Genomic DNA, 23750 nt, shown 5'->3' with positions numbered 1-23750 from the left:
CTTCGGGCAAATGACGAACCTGCCGAATCACCAACCATGTATTCTCAGTTGTTCTCCACGAGGTGAATTCTAAAGGGCAAACCCTGGATGTTCGTTCCTCGATGAATGCGTAATGTCAATGCTGCTTCCTGGGAGTTCTGCAGTGCTGATCGTCTCGAGTGTTGCCGCTCTGCAGAGAGTACGCATGCTCCCTCGTGGCCCTGCCACACCGCCCTCCACGCATAGCTCTCTTACCAACTTATCGTATTCACACACACACACACACACACTTTGACAAACAAAGCTCAGTGTGGCTTTGCAGATGGAAAGGGAAATGAGGCACGCCTTTCTGTTCACGATTGGATTTAGTCGGATACGGCCCCAAGCGTCCCCCCCCTCCTTGCAGGGAGATATCAATTTCTGCACAGCAGGGCTGCACAGCAAGGCGCCGCACATGTGCACACGCATGTGGAGAGAAACCGCAATTTTCCCGTCACACATTTGTTTGTGAGGTGTGCCATCTCGCAGGTTTGAAGGGTTTAGAATGCGTCACTCAGACAGAGAACGAAGCACACCCAGAGATTTGTTCATCCGTTACTCTCGTCGGGTTCTCCCCCCTTTGCTGCCTCTAATTCTGTTCATCACTTTTTCTCTCCACACACACAACAGGCACGATCCCACCAAAACACCCCTTTTTTTTAACGCCGTTTTCCCGCTGCTCTCCCGCCTTGATTTCCGACTCTCTTTTGGGATCAGCTCATGATTTACGTCCCCACGATCGAATAATGTTCATCACAGCAGAGCACATTTTAAAAGAGCAGGTAGGATTTGCTCTGCTTTCTGTCTGCTGAACAGTGGAGCAATTTGCACTGATTACTCCTGTTTCCTGACCTGATTCCTCCGCGTCCGGTGATCCACCACCACCATCTTGTGGATCCACACGGGTACTACTCAATCCCTCAAGTCCGTGGAGTCAGTGAATGGCTCTTCATCAGGCTGGAGGAGAGAGGGGTGCACCCTGGGAGATGCGAGAGCACGCCGCCATGCATTTAAGAAGAAGATGTCAGGGGGCTGAAATCACAGCAAGGTAATCACCAAGATGAACGGTGACTTAATGAGTCATCGCTTCGCTCACCAGAGGCGGTATAATGACGAGGATGCTCGGGTTCTGCTCGGAGCGGGAAATGAAGACAAGCACAAACAAAAGTGTGAACATCGATCTGCCTCTCTCCCCCTGCGCCTCCCTTTCTCCTCTCGCAAACATTTATAGACTGGAAAGTGTGTTTTTTTGTAAACAGGGAGGACTGACTGCAGTCAGACAGCAGATAAGCGGTTGAGTTATCTCTCAGTGGAGAGTGTGGGATGGAAAGGGGTGGATGAAGAGCTATTATATGAATCTGAATAGCTCTGAGCTCCATCTGTTGTGTGCCGTGGAGATGAGTCATTCCACGGGTCAAAGCAGGACCGAATCCCCAGCTTCATGCCGACACACACACACACACGGATTCCTAATACATGCTGCGAGTTTCCCATCATGCATCTGTCCTGTGTCTACAGTTTAGTGACGCCAATTAGGTCTCAGCTGGGATGAGGGATTCGTTTTCGGACCGTGTCCGCGCCGTCTGTTGTCTTTAAGACGTTGTAACTCTCAGCTCCACTTCGTTGGTTGAAGTCCTACAATCTTGTCGGACTGACTTGGAACAAAAGGGTTGAATTTGATGCGACAGAACCAGAGAAATGGTCTATTTCACACATTCTTCTTACTTCGTCAAAACCTGCCGCCAAACTCAAGGCTGGGGGTTGACCATTGATGCTTATATGTTATACAATATATTTACACGCTTCCTTCTAACTCCACAATTCCATGTGTATTCTTCAGTCAGAGCCGACGCTGACTCAAGTGACATCACTTGAGGTCATTAATCCAGTTTAACACAGCTCCTCATACTGTATACAGTCGTGCTCCCATCACCTGTAAAGAGACTGTAATATCCATGTATTAGTTACAAAATGACCACAGCAGAGCTAACTCTGACATTCTACACACATTTAACCAAGTTCTGAATCCAAACGAAGCATAATCCTCATTTATTTATATTTATTTATTTCTTACGAACAACAATTCCTATGGCTCATGTGTATCAGCAGCTATTGTATCAGAGCACACGGTTGATGAGAACAGAGTTAGAGTGCAGTAATGAGTGGAGTGCACAGGTTAAATTCACCACTTCAAGTTACACTTTTTGCGTTATACGTAATCATAAAACAAACGTTGATAAAAAAGATTTGTGAAGCTTCTGTCTGAACCTACATACAAACCCTGAGAAAGCTTCAATGCTGAACCCAAGATCCAAGCACAAATGTACCTCCGAACGAAGACGCGGCGGACCTCAGTCACTTTCAGCACTTCTATAACCGAAACATGTCCACACAAGCATAAAGGCATCACACGCTCACACACACGCTCACACACACGCTCACACACACGCTCACACACACGCTCACACGCTCACACGCTCACACACACGCTCACACACACGCTCACACACACACACACACACACACACACGGGCTCACAGAGCTGTATTTCGTCATGCTGCTCATTAGGCTCCCCTGAAAGCAGGTGCGCTTGTGTGCGTGGGTTGAATTTGACGGCAGTTTAGAGGCTTCGATGCTTTTTGCAAATTCTACCTTGTAGACTTTTAGAGAGCCAAAGAGTGACGGAAGAATAAAAATGGAAAATGAGAACGGGAGTAAAAGGGAGTTCTGGGGAGGATGTAAAAGCAGAGAAGGAGCCGGGAAGTGTGTGTGTGTGTGTGTGTGTGTGTGTGTGTGTGTGTGTGTGTGTGTGTGTGTGTGTGTGTGTGTGTGTGTGTGTGAGAGAGAGAGATTGGTTTTCTTGTTTTTAGTATGGAGATGCAGAGAAGGAATAGTATATCACTGCTTTCCCCCCTCACATTTACCACACATGTATTTGCACATTGTGAAAATAGGTGTGATTGAGCTTTTCACTGAGAGAGAGAGAGAGAGAGAGAGAGAGAGAGACAAAGAAAGGGTCATTGGAATGACAAAAGGAGAACGCTGTAAAGCGAAGTTGAAAGAAAAGGTGGTGCTCTCTGGTTCTGCTTTTGTGCGACGGACAAATAGAGCTTGAGTATTAGCGAGAACAACATTCTTACCACGCAGCAACAATGAATCGTTCACCTTGGGGAGACGAGTAGTGGAGACATCCATACACAGCAAAGCGCATTATCTTCTGCCATCATGCGCCCGTGTCCCTGAACGCATCACGGCCATCTTTTTACTTTCATGTACAGCAAGATTTATGTGCATTTGATGTCCTTTTGTTCACTTTCTCCTGTTAAATTGATTTCACACGGTAGCCATTTTCTTTTATTTTGGGAGACTTTATAGCAGTCACACTGCAAGAAAAGCTGTTTCTACACACAGAGAAGCCCATGTGCATTACTACTGATGTTAGTGCTGCTGTTTAGTCTTCTAGCATTATCCTCTTTTATCACCACAACAGATTACTGACTGCAAATCAAGCAACACACTTCCCCTTGACTCCTGTAAAAAGTGTCTGATTTTTTCAGCACTCATTCGCTGTTTCCCGCCTTTTCGGTTCAGAGATGTTTAGCTCATTAACTGAGGGATATTTTCATCAAATAGTAATCAATGTAGGTAAAGTAGTTGTTCATAATGGCAAAAGCATCTAACTAGCAATGTACAATCAGTGTAGTTCTTTGGAAATAAGCTCATTGATATGCATTTGGCCCATTGTTGGCCAAACTACAGCTCGCGGGTCAACGTTTAACAACTTGCACTGTATGTGCATTGTGGACTTCTTAATTTGAACACTAGATTTCGCTGCCAAAATGAACAGCTACTGGTGAGGTGAATAGGGAAACGAGGCGGAACTCTTTTTCGCTGGGTGATATTTGTAAAGTATTCATAACAAGAGCAATATTCTAATTGATTCTGATTCTGATAGTATGAAAAAAATAACCACATGGAAAACAAAAAAATCCCTGTTGTGTAAAGTCTGTGAGTCAATGATGTTCATTCTAACTCGAGACACGTTTTGGGTTCTAGTTTCTCCCAACACAACCCCTCAGTGTATGATTTAGCAAAACTGTTAATGCTCATGAGCCCTGGCGTGCAGAGAGCGACTCACACATGCAGCCATTCATTTGGTCTCCGGGCCATGGCAGCGTTCACTACCCCTGACCTGCTACCGTGGTGGGTGTCATTCGTCTTTGTTTAGAATGTTAGATAATTGCTGTTATGTGCACCACCTGGCTGATAGCCACTTACATAAAGGGCCCAGGCGCACCATGGTCTCTCTGTCGTTTGTGTTGCTGATTTCTTACCCACTGTTTTCCTGGCTTCATTTCTGTTATTCCCTTTGTGTCGTTTGGTGCTTTATGGAGAGCGTTCCAGGAGCGCCCAATGTGCTCAGGGTCTCCTTTTCTTTTCCTTACGGTTGGTTAGCCTGTTTGTTTTGTTTTAAGGCTTTGAGGTGAATGGGCTTTCATTTTCAAATGTTTCAACCTAAAAGTACACCATCATAACGATGTGACAGATAGTCCAAATAAAAAAACTGCACATGGTGGCTTTGAGTGATTTCACCTTGAACTTTGTATTTTTGATGGTTGACATTCACAAAGCACGGTTTTCGTTTTCTTACTGCCTCCTGACTCTCGTGAAATATCTCATCGACCTTGTTGTTATAAACCTTCTTAAGTTCAACAGAAGTCGTTTCAGCCTCATCGTCTGAAGAGCGCTGCTGTATGTTCTTCAGCGCTTCTTTTCCTTGACGTGACAGAAACTGTGTCGCTCTTTATCCGGCTGAATTAAACTCTGTAACTCGTTGATCACAGCGTTACTTGGGAAACCTTTAGTGTCAGACTAAATGAAGTGTGTGTACTTCAGAGATGAGGTGTAATCAACAAGGCATTCATTTGTAACCCACGCACGTGAAAAGAAAGCAAACACTGCATTATGTTATTGGAGCACTTAGATTCTTAATCTCTTTTTAATGACAAGTCACGCACTCAGGTACACACACACACACACACACACACACACACACACATAAACGTGTGTACCATGGGTGCAGGAGGAGGGGCTGTCTAAACTACTGATGGATCACCCATCGTGTGTACACTTCCATGTATAATTATTCTGACAATCATGGAGACGTTCTGTGTTTCTGGTTTTATGTTTGCCTGCTTTGTTGTTTCTCCTAAATTCTTAAAGGGTTAGTTTGGATTGTTGTAAGTGGGCTTATGAGCTAGTTGTCTATAGTCAGTGTATTACCTCCAGTAGTTTAAGTGCACGCTATATTGAGAATATTCTCATCTCTTTACCTTGCCGTCGGAAAGCTCTTTCCGATAGGATAGGTGAACAGAAGCCACCAGTCTCCATTGACAAACACTGTATTTCTTACGCTCCGCTGTCTTCATCCTTTAGTTTGTTTCTGGTATTGTGAGACTTTGGTGAATTCGAACGATCCCTTCAAAACAGCAAAGTCGCACAATAACACAAAGAAACAAACAGCGGTTTAACCAGCAGCTCTCGTAAAGTCACTGTTTTTGTCAATGGAGTCTCGTGTCTGAAGAGAGCACAGCTCACTGCTTCAGTTCCCCGGGCTGTGGGTAAAACACTCCCTGTGGATAGAATAGGTGGGGTGTCAATGTGGGTGGATGAGACATGGAGTTAGTTTTGAGGTATTACGTGTGAGGATGTTTATCCCAGCTTACATGAGAAGAAAAAGCTTTATTTAGATCTCTCCTCTTCTTACAAAACATACACAAAGGAAACAGTAGCGTGCTTGAAATACAGACTGCTGTTACGTTGAACACACAGAAAGGGAAAGTGCAAAAGATCACTTGCTTTGTGAAGTTGTGAAACAAAAACTCGACATTAAAGCACAGGAATTGTTCCTATTATGCTGTGCACATGTTTTGGTCCCATAGCTGGTGCGCTCACCCGTTGATCATAAACCTGAGTTGTGTTCCATCAAAGGCAGCTCGCACAACAAGCCTTTTCCCTAACAGGTACCTGAGCTTTTAAATTGCCTTTTTGGTTTTTTCACAGCCAAGCAGTCTCCGAAAATGCTCATCTGAAAAATTCCCCCTTTTAAAAAAGAGAAATAGCGTCAAAGTTCTGCATGAGGCATGGACATGTATGTATCTGTAGGGTCCTCTCCGTAATGTTGTTGGACACATACAAATCTGAATCTGTCAGCAGCACTTTGATCGGATGTTCATTGACGGCATGATTTCATTGCAGCCCGTCTGGTGGATGACATCTGCAGCTTCAATGCTGGACCGATGTCAGAATCTGTTGTCCCCGTTAGTCACGTAGACACTGAGACAAAGGGAAATATAAATATATATATTTGCCTATGGTACATATTATTGCTTTGTATTTTTGCGGTGTTTTTTGCAAAGCGCTTCCTAATCTTGTCTGGAAATATGATTCAAAGAATTTATTTTCCCTTCTTTCTCTGTCAGGTAACTCGCCCTCGGAGGAGTCGGAGGAGCGCGACAAGGAGCCCAGAACGCTGACCTACCCCGCCTACATCGCCAGTCTGCTGGACACGGGTTCCAAGCGCATGGCGGCCGGCGTCCGCATGGACTGCAACAGCCAGGGCCAGTGCCCGCGCTCCTGCCACCTCTGCCACATGAGCCCCAGGGTGGTGCAGGGGCGGCAGCGGTCCGAGCCCGTCCTGCTGCAGATCACCAAGGCCGCGCCCGTCTACGAGCTGGTGTCCAACAACGAGACCTACCAGGTGTGTTAGCCGTGTTAGCCGTGTTTGTCCTCAACCATCTGGGACTGTCTAATGTCTGAAAAACAGCAATTTCATCCGGAGTCCATTGCACCATTTCGTGGGGCACGATCATGTTTGGTGAGGCAGCCACATGTTTGGTGGCTGCATCTTCTCTCCTGTACTGGATCCTAACTTTCCTGTGAAAGATCAATGAGAGTGGAATGTAAGCTCTTGCCAGCAAGTCCAACCTCAGACAGTCCACGCGCCTTTCACAATCTGATATATAGCAGCTTTAAGGAGCAGGAGAATGTTCTTAACACATGTAGAAACACTGATCCGGTTCCCGGACGTGATGCAGGGAGGTGAAGAAGGTTTTGGCTTTTAACGTTGGTGCATCACACACTGCCGTATGGAAGTGAACATGAAGGCCACATGAAGTCAGCGTTTACCCTTCACAAGTTGATGTGCAGTGGAAGCCTGGGAATTCTAGAGCAGATGATCTTTTTTATGGCGTTTTGTGGAGCAGTTGCTGCTCCTTCTGTACGGAGGTGTGCGTGGATGCGGAGCCGGAGTGATGGGGTTGTGACGCGAATGACCTCACAGCGCTGAATTGTGACCATCCAGTGAGTGACATAAAGGTCTCAATACCTGGATCTGATTTAGGACCACATATGAAAGTGGCCCATATCAGAATTGCAAAGATCAGATTTCAAGTGATGTGTGCTGTTCACACTGTTGCGTGTCAATTATGCGCAAAATCACATTTGGGCCACTTTTGCCTGCAGTGTGAACGTAGCCTGCGGGACATCCTGTGGCGCTAGTGGCGCTATGGAGCTACTTCTATTGTTTGTATGTCGTGTGCACAACACAATGTTTTCTCTCCATTCCACTGATCTGCGGGCCAACATGTGCTGCAATGCACCAACAAAGACAGGGAGGGCGAGAGAGACTGCGAGCTGGTGAACATAGATATAAATGGTAAATGGACTGCATTTACTTCGAGCTTTTCCAGTCTACCGATCACTCAACACATGCCAATGTGCACCCACAGTGATGGCAGAGGCAGCAGCGCGAGGTGCCAACCGGCTCATCGGGTGCGGTTAGGGGTCCAGAGCCTCAACCAGGAGCCTTGTGATCGCTAGGCAACCGCTCTACCTCCTGAGCCATGCCGCCTCCATCAACAATGCTGCATTTTTAAATTCCGAAATGAGGGAGGAAACATACTCAACACATTTGTTCGAGCTTGATTGAGCAACATGGAAACATAACTTTTGTTCGTTTGTATGAGGATATTACTGGGCGCCTGTAATATTGTATGTATGTATTTACATTTGAATATTGCCTGTACCAATATGACATGCTTTGAGTTTAGGCTTGATGCTTGTTTTCTCTCTCTGTCACTCTCTCTCTCTCTCTCTGTCACTCTCTTTCTGTCTCTCTCTCTCTCTCTGTCTCTCTCTGTCAATCACTCTCTCTCTCGCTCACTCTCTGTCTCTCTCTCTCTCTCTGTCTCTCTCTGTCACTCTCTATCTGTCACTCTCTCTCTCTGTCTCTCTCTGTCACTCTCTCTCTCTCTGTCTCTCTCTCTCTCTGTCAATCACTCTCTCTCTCTCTCTCTCTCTCTCTCTGTCTCTCTCTCTCTCTCTCTCTGTCACTCTCTTTCTGTCTCTCTCTCTCTCTCTGTCTCTCTCTGTCAATCACTCTCTCTCTCGCTCACTCTCTGTCACTCTCTCTCTGTCACTCTCTCTCTCTCTCTCTCTCTGTCTCTCTCTGTCACTCTCTCTCTGTCAATCACTCTCTCTCTCTCTCTCTCTCTCTCTGTCTCTCTCTGTCACTCTCTCTCTGTCTCTCTCTCTCTGTCTCTCTCTGTCTCTCTCTCTCTCTCTCTCTCTCTCTCGCTGAGCGGAAGCAGGTGTGCGGAGCTGCAGGAGCGGAGGTTTTGAGAGCGATAGTTAAAGTGTTTTTCGACATTTTTCTTCGTTGGGTAATGTTGGGTATGATAGTGTAGTGGGGTGTGCAGGGTTCACGGGTTTTTTTTTGCGTACTTTTATCGGGTTTTTGGGTCTTTTTTGTTGAGCGGAGTGCAGCCGGGCAGCAGGTGCTGTCGGCGTGCTAACCGCTAGCATGCGCCTGACGGAGCTAACCAGAGAACACGGCGTGAAGATACCGCCGCCGCTGTTCGGGTGTTCGTTGGAGGAGATCAGTTTGGCAGTGGGTGAACTTGTCGGCCACAGCCACGTGAAGTCCGCAGCACGGATGAACAGCGCGGTGGTCATCTTTTTGGACTGTATTGAACTTGCGGATGTGGTGTTGACGCGCGGGATCTACGTGGGTGAGCACTTCCTGCCCACGTATGCTCTCGCCACACCCGAGGTGAAAGTCACTGTGTCCAACGTGCCACCATTCATAACGGGCGCTGCCATCGCCAAAGAGCTGTCCAAGCATGGGAAGTTGGTGTCTCCGGTGATAAGGATGCCCTGTGGATTTCAGTCTCCGCTGTTGCGACACGTGTCGTCTCACAGGAGGCATGCTTTCATGGTCCCCAGCGACAGGAGCAGGCCGGTCAACCTCAGCTTCAAGATCACTGTGGGCGATTTTGACTACGTCATCTTTGCAAAGACGAACGATTTTAAATGTTACAGCTGTGGGAGAGAAGGGCATCTGAGCAGGGCGTGTCCTGGGGAACACGGCTCAAACAAGGACCAGAACCAGGGAGGTCCTGAGGCCAGCGGGGGCAAGCAGGATGGACAAGAGGGAACAGGTGGAGCACGGGAGGTGAGGGTGGGGGAAGCAAGTGGGTCCAAGGAGGTGAGGGTTGAGGAAACGAGTGGGACCAAGGAGGTGAGGGTTGAGGACACGAGTGGGCCCAAGGAGGTGAGGGTTGAGGAAACAAGTGAGACCGAGGAGGTGAGGGTTGAGGAAACAGGTGGGACCAAGGAGGTGAGGGTTGAGGAAACAAGTGAGACCAAGGAGGTGAGGGTTGAGGACACAGGTGGAGCACAGGCAGTGAGGGAGGAGGGGACAAGTGGGGTACAAATGGCGGAAAAGGAGAGGAAAAGTAGGGGACAGGAGGTAATGACGGAGAGGGCAAGTGAGGTCCAGCAGGTGAGGGTGAGTACTGGAGGACAGGTGGAGGCAGGTGGGGAGGTGGCCATGGAAGCAGACGAGGAGCAGCTCAAGGCCCCTCAGCTGAAGAGGAAACAGAGAGGAGACAGAGGAAGCTCACAGGCCAAGAAAGTGGCAACTACAGACGGTGGAGGAGCAGCCGAGTGTGAGTCCAAGCCGGAGGAGGACCCTGAGTCCGGTTGGGAGGACTCTGAGTCCAGTCAGGAGGAGAACTCTGCTGCAAACAGTGAGCCCTCTACACACGGTGCTGGCAGCTCGCGGGGCTCTGGAGCTACAGCGTGGAGGAGATCAAGGAGTTTCTGAGGCGGAGTAAGAACGTGAGAAAAGTCAGAGTGGAGGACTACCTCTCTGACAAGGAGCAGCTCTCCAGCTCTGCCAGGTCTCACATGAGGAGCAAGGACAGAGGAGGGCTCACGAAGCAGGAAGGATACAGGCTCAAGAAAATAGTTCACAAAGTGAACAAAGAACTGGACAAAGTGGGCGCTGAGTGAGAGTCAGATCTCAGCCTGCAGACAATTACAGGCACGTTCATGTTTGATGGACCGTATTTGTTGAACAGTTTTGACTGATGATGTATCGTGTTCAGGAAAAGGCTGAACTGATTGTAGCAGTTTAGCGATGTTTTGTTTGTTCATATGACTTGAGGAAGGAAAAAAAAGCAACAAAAAAAAAAAAACGTAAAATAAAGGTTTGTTAAAAAATCAAAAAAAATCTCTGTCTCTCTCTCTCTGTCTCTCTCTGTCTCTCTCTGTCACTCTCTGTCACTCTCTCTCTCTCTCTCTCTCTCTCTCTCTCTCTGTCTCTCTCTGTCTCTCTCTGTCACTCTCTCTCTCTCTCTCTCTCTCTCTGTCTCTCTCTGTCTCTCTCTGTCACTCTCTCTCTCTCTCTCTCTCTCTCTCTCTCTGTCTCTCTCTGTCACTCTCTCTCTCTCTCTCTCTCTCTCTCTCTCTCTCTGTCTCTCTCTGTCACTCTCTCTCTCTGTCTCTCTCTCTCTCTGTCTCTCTCTGTCTCTCTCTGTCTCTCTGTCAATCACTCTCTCTCTCGCTCTCTCTCTCTGTCTCTCTCTGTCACTCTCTCTCTCTGTCTCTCTCTCTCTGTCTCTCTCTGTCAATCACTCTCCCTCTCCCTCTCTCTCTGTCTCTCTCTCTCTGTCTCTCTCCCTCTCCCTCTCTCTCTCTCTCTCTCTCTCTCTCCCTCACTCTCTCTCTCTCTCTGTCAATCACTCTCTCTCTCTCTGTCTCTGTCTCTCTGTCTCTCTCTCTCTGTCTCTCTCCCTCTCTCTCTCTCTCTCTCCCTCTCTCTCTCTCTCTCCGTAGTCTCTACAGGAGGCGATGATGAGCATGCTGTGGTGTTCAGGGAAAGGTGACGTCATCGATGACTGGTGTCGGTGTGATTCCAGTGCCTTCGGCGCAGACGGACTGCCCACCTGCGCCCCTCTTCCCCAGCCTATGTTAGTAACTTCATAAAAAGGACCTTTCTCCAAACTGGTACCATCCGTCGTTTAACTGGCAGACCTCCATCTCATGCCGTGATGGTCTCAAGCCATCAGGCTGCACGTGTACACCGGTTTCTATTGCCGCCAAATATTACAGCCATGGGTGGATTGCTGAATGGTTGGGGCGGGGGTCTTAAAATGTGTCCACTATAGCGTGGGAGGGCTTATCAATGAAAGGATTAGCTGCATTGACTGGTTGGCATGTACACATGGGTCCAGACGCTACATAGCTGCAGGTCACTGCTCCTGAGTAAGTCCGTCATCAGGGGGAAAATCGGCTGTATTTCCTGTTGGCCGGACGTGTTTTGTGACTTTGCAGAATGTCTTTTCACTGTGACGCAGTTAACCGTGAATACTGTTACAGCATCTCTGTCTCTCTGTTGCCAGACTGAAGCTGTCGTACACCTACGAGCCCAGCAGCTCATTGGTCATCATGGAGTGGAACCACACCGAGCCGCCAATCGGCGTGCGGATCGTCGATTACCTCATTAGCCAGGAGAAGGTGACGGAGAGGACCGACCACTCCAAAGTTGAGACAGGTACGTCGCCCCAGAGCGGCCCACATCCAGAGGAAAAAAAAGTAATAAATCAGAATCAGATATATTCATTGTAGACTCACTATTAGGAACCATCGTTCTCTTGGATTGGATTCAGCTCAAACCATAAACCCGCCAATTTGTCAGCACCGTGTGGCAGTACGAGCCTAATTAGTTTTATCTGGTCTGTTAAACCGACCGGACGACATCTCGTACATGCAGGCCCAGATTCACACATCCTTCATTTGTTATGGCCCTAATTCTGTTGTAGTTTTTAAGGCCTCCACAAGATGGCGGTCACCAGTAATAATGGTGATGGGGAAGTGAAGTATTTAGTTTGTTTATTAGACAGATTTCATAAAATATGTCATACTCAATTAATGTAATGCAGTTGTATCTGATGTACGACAGTAATTGCTTTCAGAAAAGGGAGTCTTGCAATTTGTCATTGTGGTTGTGACAAATTAGCCACATGACGGCATGAAACAGTCAACTGTGTGTCGAAGTGATTTCAAAGGGCTTTCACTGTTTGCACACTCTAATCCATGAGGATTAGTGTTTTGTTTATTCTGCTGTTTTCCCTCGTGTTTTCACTAAAAGGAGGAAATCATATAAGCAGCCACAGGAGGGGTGTGTATGTGTGTGTGTGTGTGTTGTAGCTCTGTCATCCATAACAGACGGGCCTATATGAATGGGAGCTGGAATAACAAGGGGCAGTTTATTTTAGCAGTAATGAACCAAATCCATAATGGAGACTGTTACAGTTGCCTGCGAGGACCAGAGTTTGTTGTGGCTTAATGAGAGACTGAAGTGTATTATTCGGAGCGGTGAGCATCCTTAATCAAAGCAGCATATTCAGATGGGAGGAGAGCAGTGCTATTACAGAGGGAGATGAGATATAGGTGCAGCCGTAATGTTCTTTATGGCCGTTTGTGTTCTTTAAAAGAACTTCCACGGTAACATAACTTCTTTCAGTCAGTATTTCCAAGGTTTACTTCTATTTATTGATTCATTTATATCTATAGGGATGGATAAACTATGACTCTGCCTCTTCCTCCCCTCTCGTATTGCAAGGGATACAGTATGTCATGGATTGCTGAAACAACAGCGTATAAAGATGTAAGCCATGATCAGAGGGCATTCTGAATCATACTGGATGCTGCTAAAGTGCAACAGGATTTTTGTCCTTTCCGGCCGTGGAGATGCACGTTTCTGGAATGTTTCTGAGTAAAACACAGCGGGAGGAGTGTGGATATATTGAAGATAAGATGATCTTATCTTCAATATATCCACACTCCTCCATTTTATGGGTGGTGAATATCGTGGCACATCTTTTTGTCGGGAGATGGCGGAGACCAAACGGAGTGAAAAAGGGAGTGTATGTAAATGACACTTCCACAGAGAAGAACATATTAGTTTGCAGCGACTATTCCTGTCTCTCACACCATTAGATCATCACTGAAAATGTCCCAGAAACGTCCTGGGAAATGATGTTTAAAAATAGAACATCATATTTATTGCTTGTTATTCAGTATGTCACTGCATGGCTCGGTGAACCGAGTTGGCTACACGGACACAATGGTGGTCTGGGTCCCTGTTTACTACCTGTATGTCTCCCTCACTGCTCATGATGTAAAGTATTTCTCTTCTGTAATAAAACAGGTTCACTTTGTGGTCATTTGAGCGCAGTATCATCTTGAAACTAGATTTCCACACACAGGGACTCAGTGAGTGTCTGAGCCTCATCATTACCAACCTGCAGGCCCTCATCATCAGTCAGCTGATGGTGTGCATGAGTGGCACGCATTCCTGTATTGCTAAACTTAATTACCATTCCCACAAACAAATAGCCGTATTAAAGCAGTTACCCACTTTGATGCAGCTTCACCGTCAATAAGCTCATGCTTCTTCCTTGTGGGAGTAAAGAAATGGAAAGCGCACCGTCAGTGGAACCTCTGTGCTCATGTATAGTGAAATGTAGGGGAGATTTACATTCTGAAATATCACTGCACTGAAATATCACTAACGGCAAACGTGACCTTTCAGTTTACGTTTTTCTGGAATTTGAGAACGTTCTTCCTTCGCCCTTAAAGAGCTCACCATTACCACTGTGTTCCACAGCCCCACGAAAACAAATGTTTGTCCCATCCCCTAATCTGCGCTGTCAGAGCGATAAACAGGGAAGATGAAAAGCGGTGGATGCTCCAGCATGACTTTCTGCGCTTGAGAGAACATCTTGGGGCCTGCAGTGCATCGATATATTGTTTACTGAAGACTTAAAGTTCAAACAAAGTTCTTATCTGGCCACAAAGTCAATCTTTCGGGGCATCAGAATGGTGCTTTGGTCCAACATCAAAGTTTACAGTTTTTGGAAAGAGTTAATCACGATCAGACGTATTGAAAGAAACTATTTCTCTGTGACGCAGGAACTGCTGCAGTCTGGAGGCTCGATGAAGTCGTTTCTGCTGAAATAACCTGCTGATGCCTCTTTGTTATCACTTTGTTGGTTGATACAGAGTTGTGTGGATGATATTCCAATCAGATAAGCAGTCTTACAGCTCTTGTATCTAACTGTATCTACCACGGAGCTTATGTTGGTGTTTTCATGGAAATCAGCATTGGTAGCGGGCAAGACACGCAGGACCTGTGGCACAGGAACATTCCACTCGGTGGACTGTTTCTGTCATGCTGAGCTTTTCCAGTTTACCGATTCTGTTGCACTCTAAATAAGACAATGTGAGTTTCCATGGTGCTCTTTAGCCATCCTCATTACACTAATGGGGGCTGCTTTCTTACACGAGGTCTTTACTCTCCCTTCAGCTCCATGCGAGGGTAATTTCCTCACAATGTTCCAGCCAGCTCCACAGCTAATCACTTGCTTGTTCTGGGCCCCGTAAAGGATGGCACAGATATTGTGTCACGAACTCATTGGAAAAACAGACTCCAGCCTCTCCATTAATTGCTTCAAAACAAACTCACAGGCACACCGCTCGCCCGGGAGGTGCAATTCGTCACTGCAGAACCGAAGCAGAGGATGAATTTATCCGACTCCACTTGTTTGTTGCCTAAAGCTCCATTTTGTCCACGAGAAATGCATGACATTGCACTGTTAAAAAAAAAAATAGCTGAGTTTACAACTAATCTAGTTATGCCGCTGGAGCAGTCTTTGAGAGTAAAAATGCCTTTTATATATAATATGCACTTTCATGTCCGCCTGAGGGTGTTTGCGGCGACTGTTAGCCGAGTAAGTTCTAGTTTTCAACGTAAGGTCTTCTGGACCTTGTGGGTGAAAGTCAATACTGTATCTTAATCCAACACATTCTCATTCCAACTATGACCCAACTTGATGCTCTGGACTCAGGAATACTCAGTTCCCGCTTGTTCCAGACATAGTGTCTTTGTTAAATAAACTTATGTGTTCCCAGGAAACGTACAGTTTCTGTTCAATACATGCATGCAGTCTCTTTTCAAAAGAAAGCTCCAAAGGACTTGGTTACGCTTAAGAAAAGAACATGGTTTGGGTTCAAATTAGTACATTTGTTTTGTAAAATAAGTATGTCAGTTAAGTACGTTGAAAATAAGTCAACTTCCATTTCAACAGCTGTTGCCTGCGTGAAAGTCCCGTGAACGTACTTAATCAATGTCATTCTTACAATGCTGGAGTATTTTCCTCTGATTAAGTTAGAAGTAGTGTGAGAGAGATGAGCTCCTGGTCCAATAAAGACAGAAGGACCTGTACCTTTCTGCTGCTGCACATTGATGCTGGCGAGGACTTCAGTCCACCCTGAATTGTAAAAGACCTCCGCATCAGTTCAGGCTGTTCAGGCTGTTTGAAAGTGCGGGGCAGCTGTTTTGACTTTGTGACCATACAGAGACGTTTGTTGTTGTGCTGCTGGTTGCAGTGTAGGGAGAATCCAGCATCCAAGTTTCTTTACTTTGGACGAAGTTGAAGTACATCAAAGCTTCTCCAATGGGAAATAACATTGTATGTGAAGTCCTTTTTTGGCAAAAACACCCAAAATGTTTTTTTTTATTTCATTAAAAGGACTGGCTCTGAAATAACAGGCCTGAAGCTGGCCTCAGCTTTTGAACTGCCACAAAGTAGGATTACAAAGCTATTGGTTTGAAGATGTATGACAAGATTTGCACTTATGCTGGGCTGTGCACCACATATGTTTCAGTTCGTACATAATGCAGACTTCTAAATGGGTAGAACTTGCATGTTTTGGGGTTTTTTGAGTCTTTGACAAAAAGAGTGCAGGGCCTGCCAAAATACCGATTGAAATAAAATGATCCATGATTCGTTATCCGTCCCAAATATTCAGTTATATCACATTTTATGGTAATATGACAGTCGTTATATATGGAATCATATGAAGAATCTCAATATAAATGAATTTGGCACCAACACCCAAAGCCTCCAAGCGGTTTCTCTGGTGTTTTCCATGTACCAGTAGCAGTTTGGCATACAGGAAGTCTTAACGTCAAAAGTAGTAGTATGAGAGCTGGTATGAGAGCATGCTAGGTGAGCATAGCCTACAGGTATCAGTCACCATCCACGCTGCTAAAAGTCACACTTTGTCCCATTAAATGATTTTCTACCAGATTAAAGCAGCCGCAACAACGTCGATTATGATCAACCTGTTGAGGTTATCAGGGTTCATCAGAGCACTTTAGCCCAAAACGGCTGCTGCTGGACACTGGAGCTGTAAAACCAAAACAAGGAGCTGAAAGATGCTAAACCGCTCTGTAGAGCAGAGGGGCAGACTATGGCTTTGTCACGACATAACGAATGTGCTCATGTAGCCCACTGTTGATATAAAGATATAGCTTTGAAAGCCATCTCAATCACTGGCAGTTAGCATGATAATAATCAGTGCAATAGTCAAAGGGAGGGAGAAGGTGAAGGTTGTATTATTGTGCAAGGCTGTGTAGCAGCACAGGCCATGTACCGAAAGGCCAGAACACCACAGTCCAAATGAATCATTCATTTTGGCACTAATGTGCACGATAAATGTAATTTAGTTTAGCTGCAGAAGAAAAGGGCTCCCTGATACAGTCGGAGGATGATGGAGAGATAGATGTGACCCTCTTCATGGAAATAGGAGTTTGCTGATGGATATCCAAACATTTCCACCCACAGAAAAAGAATCTTAACTGCAAAACGGTCTCCTAGAGAGCAATGAGCGAGCACTGCATCTGGAGAAAGCTGGAGACTTGCAAATGTATTTGAACCCCTTCACCTTCTGCACAGCCGCTAGATAACACACAGGTCAGGATTATGTGGTTTACAGATCGCATTCTGTGACTTCTGGGTGTTAAAGTTGTCAAAACTTTCTAACGGCTCCCTCTCGGTGCCAATTGGACTCTCCGATGTGAGAGATTGCCCCGTGTGGCTCTAATTATACAGAGAGAAAGCTATCCAGCTCTGGTTGGTGCGCCTGGGCTGCATTCAAGGACACGTGATTGGGGAGAGTCTCTGAGAGCTTCCCACCGATGCATCTGGTCTTTAGCGGATGATCACTTTGGAGGCCGACACCCTGATCGTGAACACACAGGCAAAGGTGGCCCGGGCACCATCGTTGGGTTGAGCTACGAGAGGGGAGAAAAAAAGACCACCGAGGGGAGAAGACGAGCAAGGGAACGAGAGAAGGAAACAGAAAAGACAGGATGGAGATTGAAAAATATGGGAGGATCTGGAAAGCCGGCTGAGCGGAATGGTTTTGATTTCGGCTGCCAGTCTTCTGTCGTCCCGGAGAGTCAGGCTCACATGAGCTGATGTGTAATTCTCCACAGATCTCCCCTTGGCTGCCTCTCTCTCGCCCCCGGCTCTTTGCTTTTCCTTCACCACTCCCTCATCTTTCCTCTCATCTTATGTTCCTCCTCTCCATTGCTTTTTCTCCCCCTAAATCCTTATCTCCTCTCTTTCCTTTTCCCTACTCCTCGCAGTCCTTCCAGTTGCCCCTTATCTGGCCTCCTCTTTCTTTACTTCTCTAGCTTTTCTACATAGCAGTGCATTGCTTTGCATTCTGTCTGTTTCTCCAAACTGGGGGGCATGCCGAAAGCCATCTAATGTATACACGGACCATGGATAAGCGCCTCATACAACCACACTTCAAAACATCCAAACCATCCCTTTAAAGCAGCTTTTTATCACAACCTCCTTATGACATAGGAACTCCTAGCTCCACGGAGTCACAACATCATGTTTTACATGATAATAAAAGGAGTTATGATTGATGTATCACAGCTTTAATGCTACTTTAACAGGCATTGATGTAACTGTGTAACGTGGTAATGCACATCAAAAGGAATCCCCACCTCCAGATTCTCTAGATTGTTTTCTACAATTACATATAATGTATCAGTGGGGGATGTTTTGATAAATAAGTCGGCTTAATATGGTTCTGTTGATGATAACGGGCCTCAGGGTTTTAATTGCTGTATAACTTAAGATGATGATATCAACCTTCCTAAACTTTAAGATGAGTAAATCTGCTATGTTTTGGATTCAGTGGTTTGTTATTTTTTCATATCTTCTCTCTAAAAGCAGAATGTCTCCATCAATTCTTCGCGCCATGGTCTGCATGTTAAACCGCTACAAATCACTGCTCGCGGGAAACTGCTTGATGCTTCTTCAATGTCTGAAAGATTATTTCTTCCCCGAATTTAACTCCCGAATGGCTTGCGTGATAAATTCCAGAAGGACCGTCAAAACAGAGCATCCGTTTACGGGAAAGGGGCCGAACAGGCACTACTGATCATCTGTGAACGAAACAAAACAGAAGACCAAATATCTGGTCGTAACTTTCTCCGGAGGTTCATCAGAAACAGATGTCGGAGTATCCCCCCGTTCCTCACAAAAACATCCTCAAAGCTGTGTTGTTGGTACGCAAATCATATGCTTGTTGACGGCTGCACGCTTGCATTTGTGTATTTTCTTTAATCTTGTTTGTGGTTATGTAATATTAGATAAGTCTACATATGTACAGCTGCTGATTGTAGCATCCAGGACTCGGCTAGATCTGGAGCTGACAACAGCTTGTTTGTGCAGTAATCTCTCCCTTAACAAGCTTCAGGCACACAAGGTGAGATCATAGTGTAAGCGCACACATATACAGACAGGCATATGCACGGTCCCCGGCAGATGTGGGGAAACTTCTTGTGTAGGAAGTCTGCTTTAAGTCAGGGCACCGCTTGGCTGGACCGACCTCGCTGCGAAAACAAACATCCCCAGAGCTGTGAGCAATTCGATGATGTAACAGCTTTGATCACCCTGCAAGGGCAAGGTTTGCTCGAGGGTCAGTGGAACAGGGATTCCAATCAATAAACACATTGCTCACCTATCTGTATCACACGGGGGGGGGGGGGGCGACCGGAAGATGTGTGTCACCCCAAAACGATTCCCAGCTTCCTCTCAGTCACCTCTGGTTGACCCGTCCCACCTGCTTTGTCTTCATCTTGAGTGATCAGAAGTTGGTCCCTTCATTTCATAATTTCCACACATTGGGGGAAATACATTTTAACCCAACCACATTGCCCTGCTTTGTCCAGGTTGCTGAGGAAACAGCAGCCCGGAGGCCCCCCAGCTCATGTTCTAGATAGATGCACTCAGAATACTTCCACAGGAGGGTGTACATCATGCATCCAAATCAGAAGCCTGGATCACCTTTGCTGCCTTTTTTTCAATGCATTGGTGGAGTGGTTCTGGTCTGTGATATATTCTATGATTGTATATATAGTCAATATTCAGCCAGCATCTTCATTCATGATCAGGACCCTAAAAAACCTTTCGCCTGGGGCAGCAACTCTCTTTCAACCCACAACGCTACAGAGTAACATGGACACGTGGAGGTGCTGACCCTCCAATGCAAGAAAAGTTCCTACAAAGCTGAACTTCTTCTCTCAACAGTTCAGCCTCACAGCACATTGAGCTTTATCAAGTCTAGCAGCCTCCCCGATCATCTGATCAGTTGACAGCTCTGCATTTCTCTTTACTCGAGTGTCCAAGACACACGCTTCAGATCTGATGTTGTGACTGCAAAATCAATCATGGAACCTTTGGCCTGATGCTCTGTGGCCACGTACACTGAAGAAGTACCTCAGGGTTGTACACGGAGTTAGTTAGTCCACTACTTGTGCTGCACAATAACAAAGTACTACTTTATTTTTAGATACTGGGTTTCTCCACGTTTGCCAACCCTATGAAGAGTCACAGGCTCAATAAGAGCCCTCTTTAGGACCTCACCTGGAGTTTGATTCTCAGAACTCCTCTTCAATACGGAACAGATGGGAGTAAGAGCTTCCCTCTCTGCAACAGGCATCCCTGGAGGTGATCCAGTACATCCTGTTGCTAGAGACTGTTGCATGTCCTTGCAACACCCAGTGCATCTTTCCTTGGACAAATCCAAGTTCCTATTAAGTAGTTTGGGTCCAGAAAAAGGATTGGCCTGTCAAAAGGAAAAGACGAAGGATGTAAAACCACTACAGAAGCAAACTGACCATATAACCTCAGTCCACGATCCACAAAGCCAGCTGTCCTTTCATCAGCGCTGCTCCTTTGGTGCTGAAAGGACAGCGGCCGACTAAAATGTCTTCACCGTGATCTTCACTGTCTTCTATGAAGAATGCCACCAAAACTACTGCTCAGATCAAAAGACATTGTTTTTGTGAAGGAACGGTTCACTGTGAAACTGTTGGCCTCGATAGATCGTAGTAGATTCACTTCATGGAAGGTGGGGGTCTGCGTGATCGGAATGGATCCATATGGGGATTGTGCGTCACTCAAGCCGGTGTGAACTGACACATTTGTCTAAATAGAAGTTGGTTGCGTGAGACTAACGGCTGACAGCCTGAACGCTCCAGAAGCACTTTAAACATGTTGTCAGTGTCAATTATAGAAGAATTTATAGAAGATGCAAATGGCAGCTCGTGAGCACACGTATCACTCATCAATAGTGAGACAGCACTTAGAGATTGGAGGGCTGTTTCTCTTTCACGCAAGGCTGTTTTTTGTTTGGTTCTTTTGAGTGACCTCAGGGCCATCCCGCCGTCTCTCTCCTCATCTCCCTTATCCTTCTGCTCCTCCACAATTACCCCTCCCCGTCCAATGGGATGTGGGTCTTCAAAAGTTCAAAACAATCCTCTCTGTGTGGCCAGTCATCGGGGTCTGGTAGTGGTTGTGACCAGCGCTGACGTGCCAAGAAACTACACTGAAGGGTTTGTCCGTGATGTTGTTGTTGTGTCGCTGGTCTCTTTGCCTGTTATTTAATGGACAGGTAGACAACCAAGTCCAGATGTTATTTGTTCAGGCTTTTACTGCCATATGTGTGTGTGTGTGTGGGGGGGGGGGGGATGTGTGTGTGTGAATTCCCAGGCAGCCCATCGTGAAACAAATAAGATGGAGAGAGGAGAACGTTTAGGCTGAAGTGTTTACCTTTACAGGCAGCGTGTGTGTATGTGTGTGTGTGTGTGTGTGTGCGTGTGTGAGTGTGTGTGTGTGTGTGTGTGTGTGTGCGTGTGTGAGTGTGTGTGTGAGTGTGTGTGTGTGTGAGTGTGTGTGTGTGTGTGTGTGTGTGTGTGAGTGTGTGTGAGTGTGTGAGTGTGTGTGTGTGTGTGCGTGTGTGAGTGTGTGTGTGTGTGTGTGTGTGCGTGTGTGAGTGTGTGAGTGTGTGTGCGTGTGTGAGTGTGTGAGTGTGTGTGTGTGTGTGTGTGCGTGTGTGAGTGTGTGTGTGTGTGTGTGTGAGTGTGTGTGTGTGTGAGTGTGTGTGTGTGTGTGTGTGTGTGTGTGTGTGAGTGTGTGTGTGTGTGTGTGAGTGTGTGTGTGTGTGTGAGTGTGTGTGTGTGTGTGTGTGTGTGTGTGTGTGTGTGTAAGTGTGGCACTGTAAACCCCCCATTAGATCGCTCACACTCTCCTTGCCTCGCTCTTGTTTGTTCCCCCTCCTCTCAGTTCATGGGGTTCATGATATGTGTGCCTCTCTAAAGCTGACTTCTGCTTCAGTGGATGACGACTTCTTTCATGGTCAAACATTTTCTCCACTGCTGGCTTCCTTCATCATATTTCTCCAGTCACAGGGCATCCTAAAGGGGACATCACCATATTTTCTCCACTGGAAAGGTATCTTAGAGGGCACCGCATCACATGTTCTCAATAAATTGTTTGTAAAAAAGAAATAGCTCAGATATGTAACTCAGCATTGGATAGCAAGTCAAAATCATGAAACACTGAAAAACATGAAAGCGAGTTAATTACACTATTGTTTAAGTGTTATCTATTTTATTTCCTGATAGGACTACAGGTCTAATAGACATTAAGATTCCACAGTTAAAACATAATCATCTTTAAAGCACCTGTCCTTTCCATTAAGGGGAGAAAAACAGCAGAGGATTGGCTGGAGGGGTCTACACACACACACACACACTCATGCACTCAGTGTCCAGGCCTGCTCAACTGAACTGACGACAGCAGGCAGGACTTCAAAAGGTGAGACATCCCATAACTCACGTCAGTCTCCTGGCAATCCTTAATTTTTCCAACAAATCATCCTGTAAGAATGCTGAGGGTAAACAACTCCAGCTGAATGACAAGGTCCTCAGAGTGGTGTCTCTCCCGCTCTAAAGAATGGGTCTCCACGGTGTACGTCACCGTATTGCTCTGCATAGAACATGATGTTCCATTGCAAATGGGACTTTTACTGAACCGGACACAGAACCATTACCTTCAAAGAGATGGTTCATTTGGCGTAACCATTGGTCATGTTTGTTGACCTCATTGTACCACAAGAGTAAGTATGTTTCCATCTGCCGGTTTATACACACATACAATTCTATGTATACATCTGTGTATAGAAAACCTGAGCGGAAACAGCTAAATTAATAAAAACATCAAAAACATCATTTGTTGTGATAAGTTTTACATGATAACATTTGCACTTCACGGTAGACAGCAGTTTGCAGGATGGGTTTAATGTGCGGTCAATAACTATTACTATTATTATTTACTATTATTTAAGATGATAGAATTGGCATATATTATCCGCCGCCAACTGGAGCCAAACTACTAAAAAAAGCCCTAAAGTTGGACTGTGGCATGCATGAAAGTGCAATTTCATGGATGTCTGTCTTATTTCCAACAGGTTTCTGGAAGTGCCTCTCGACGTACATCTTAAATAGGCAACATTTTATTTTTTAAATCATACTTTTAGTTCCACATTCACAGTATCTCCCAGAGTGACGGCCTGAAATCTTTTGATGCCCACCCAGGAGCTATCAGGCTAGAATGTCCTGTCTCACAGCTGATTTACTGATCTCACTTTAAAGATTTACAACACTTCTCAACCGAACCTTAAACAGGTCTATGAATGTCATTCAGAGGAGCCGGCTGGCCAGCCTGTGTGGTGGAGATGAAATGCGTGAAATTTTCCTCAGCCTGTTACACCAACTGTAGAGAATATACATTTCAATATGTTTTGAAAAATCTGAGCTACTCCCAATGGGCTCATTTCGTCTTTCCAACGTTTCATTCAGCTGCTGTTTTGCCACAATCTGTAATCTGTTCACGGATATAAAAGACATATTTCTCCGTTATGTCATATTTTATCTCACTTAACATTGAGACTATAAGGGTTTCGATCGATAACAATTGTGTTAGTGTCCATGCTACGATGAGAAATGTTTTTTCTTTTTCTGTGCAGTTGCTCACAGTAAATCAAAGATCTCCTTGCTCTGGTAAAGTTGTTGCATTCTTGCGGAGGCTTTTGCATCTATCCTTATAACTGTAGGAGACACTTTTGCAACCTGGGCAGCGATTCATTATGACAAAATGGCTCAGGAATTA

At 45.9% G+C, this 23750-nt stretch overlaps 1 protein-coding gene across 1 annotated transcript in view; it reads left to right on the top strand.

The window, feature by feature from the left end:
- astn1 (astrotactin 1) overlaps positions 1-23750 on the top strand; it is a gene marked incomplete at its 5' end in the record, with an annotated part of 390125 nt that overhangs the window by 342749 nt on the left and 23626 nt on the right. The window contains 3 exons of the mRNA XM_079284766.1: positions 6501-6778; positions 11200-11333; positions 11766-11917. Of these exons, the coding sequence (XP_079140892.1) occupies positions 6501-6778; positions 11200-11333; positions 11766-11917 (564 nt within the window). The remainder of the gene's footprint in view (positions 1-6500; positions 6779-11199; positions 11334-11765; positions 11918-23750) is intronic.

The sequence above is a fragment of the Melanostigma gelatinosum genome (genome assembly GCF_949748355.1).
Source record: "Melanostigma gelatinosum genome assembly, chromosome: 15".
NCBI classification, from domain to species: Eukaryota; Metazoa; Chordata; class Actinopteri; order Perciformes; family Zoarcidae; genus Melanostigma; species Melanostigma gelatinosum.
The sequence above is the reverse complement of the archived record's forward strand: the minus strand, read 5'-3'. Positions and strand labels throughout refer to the sequence as shown.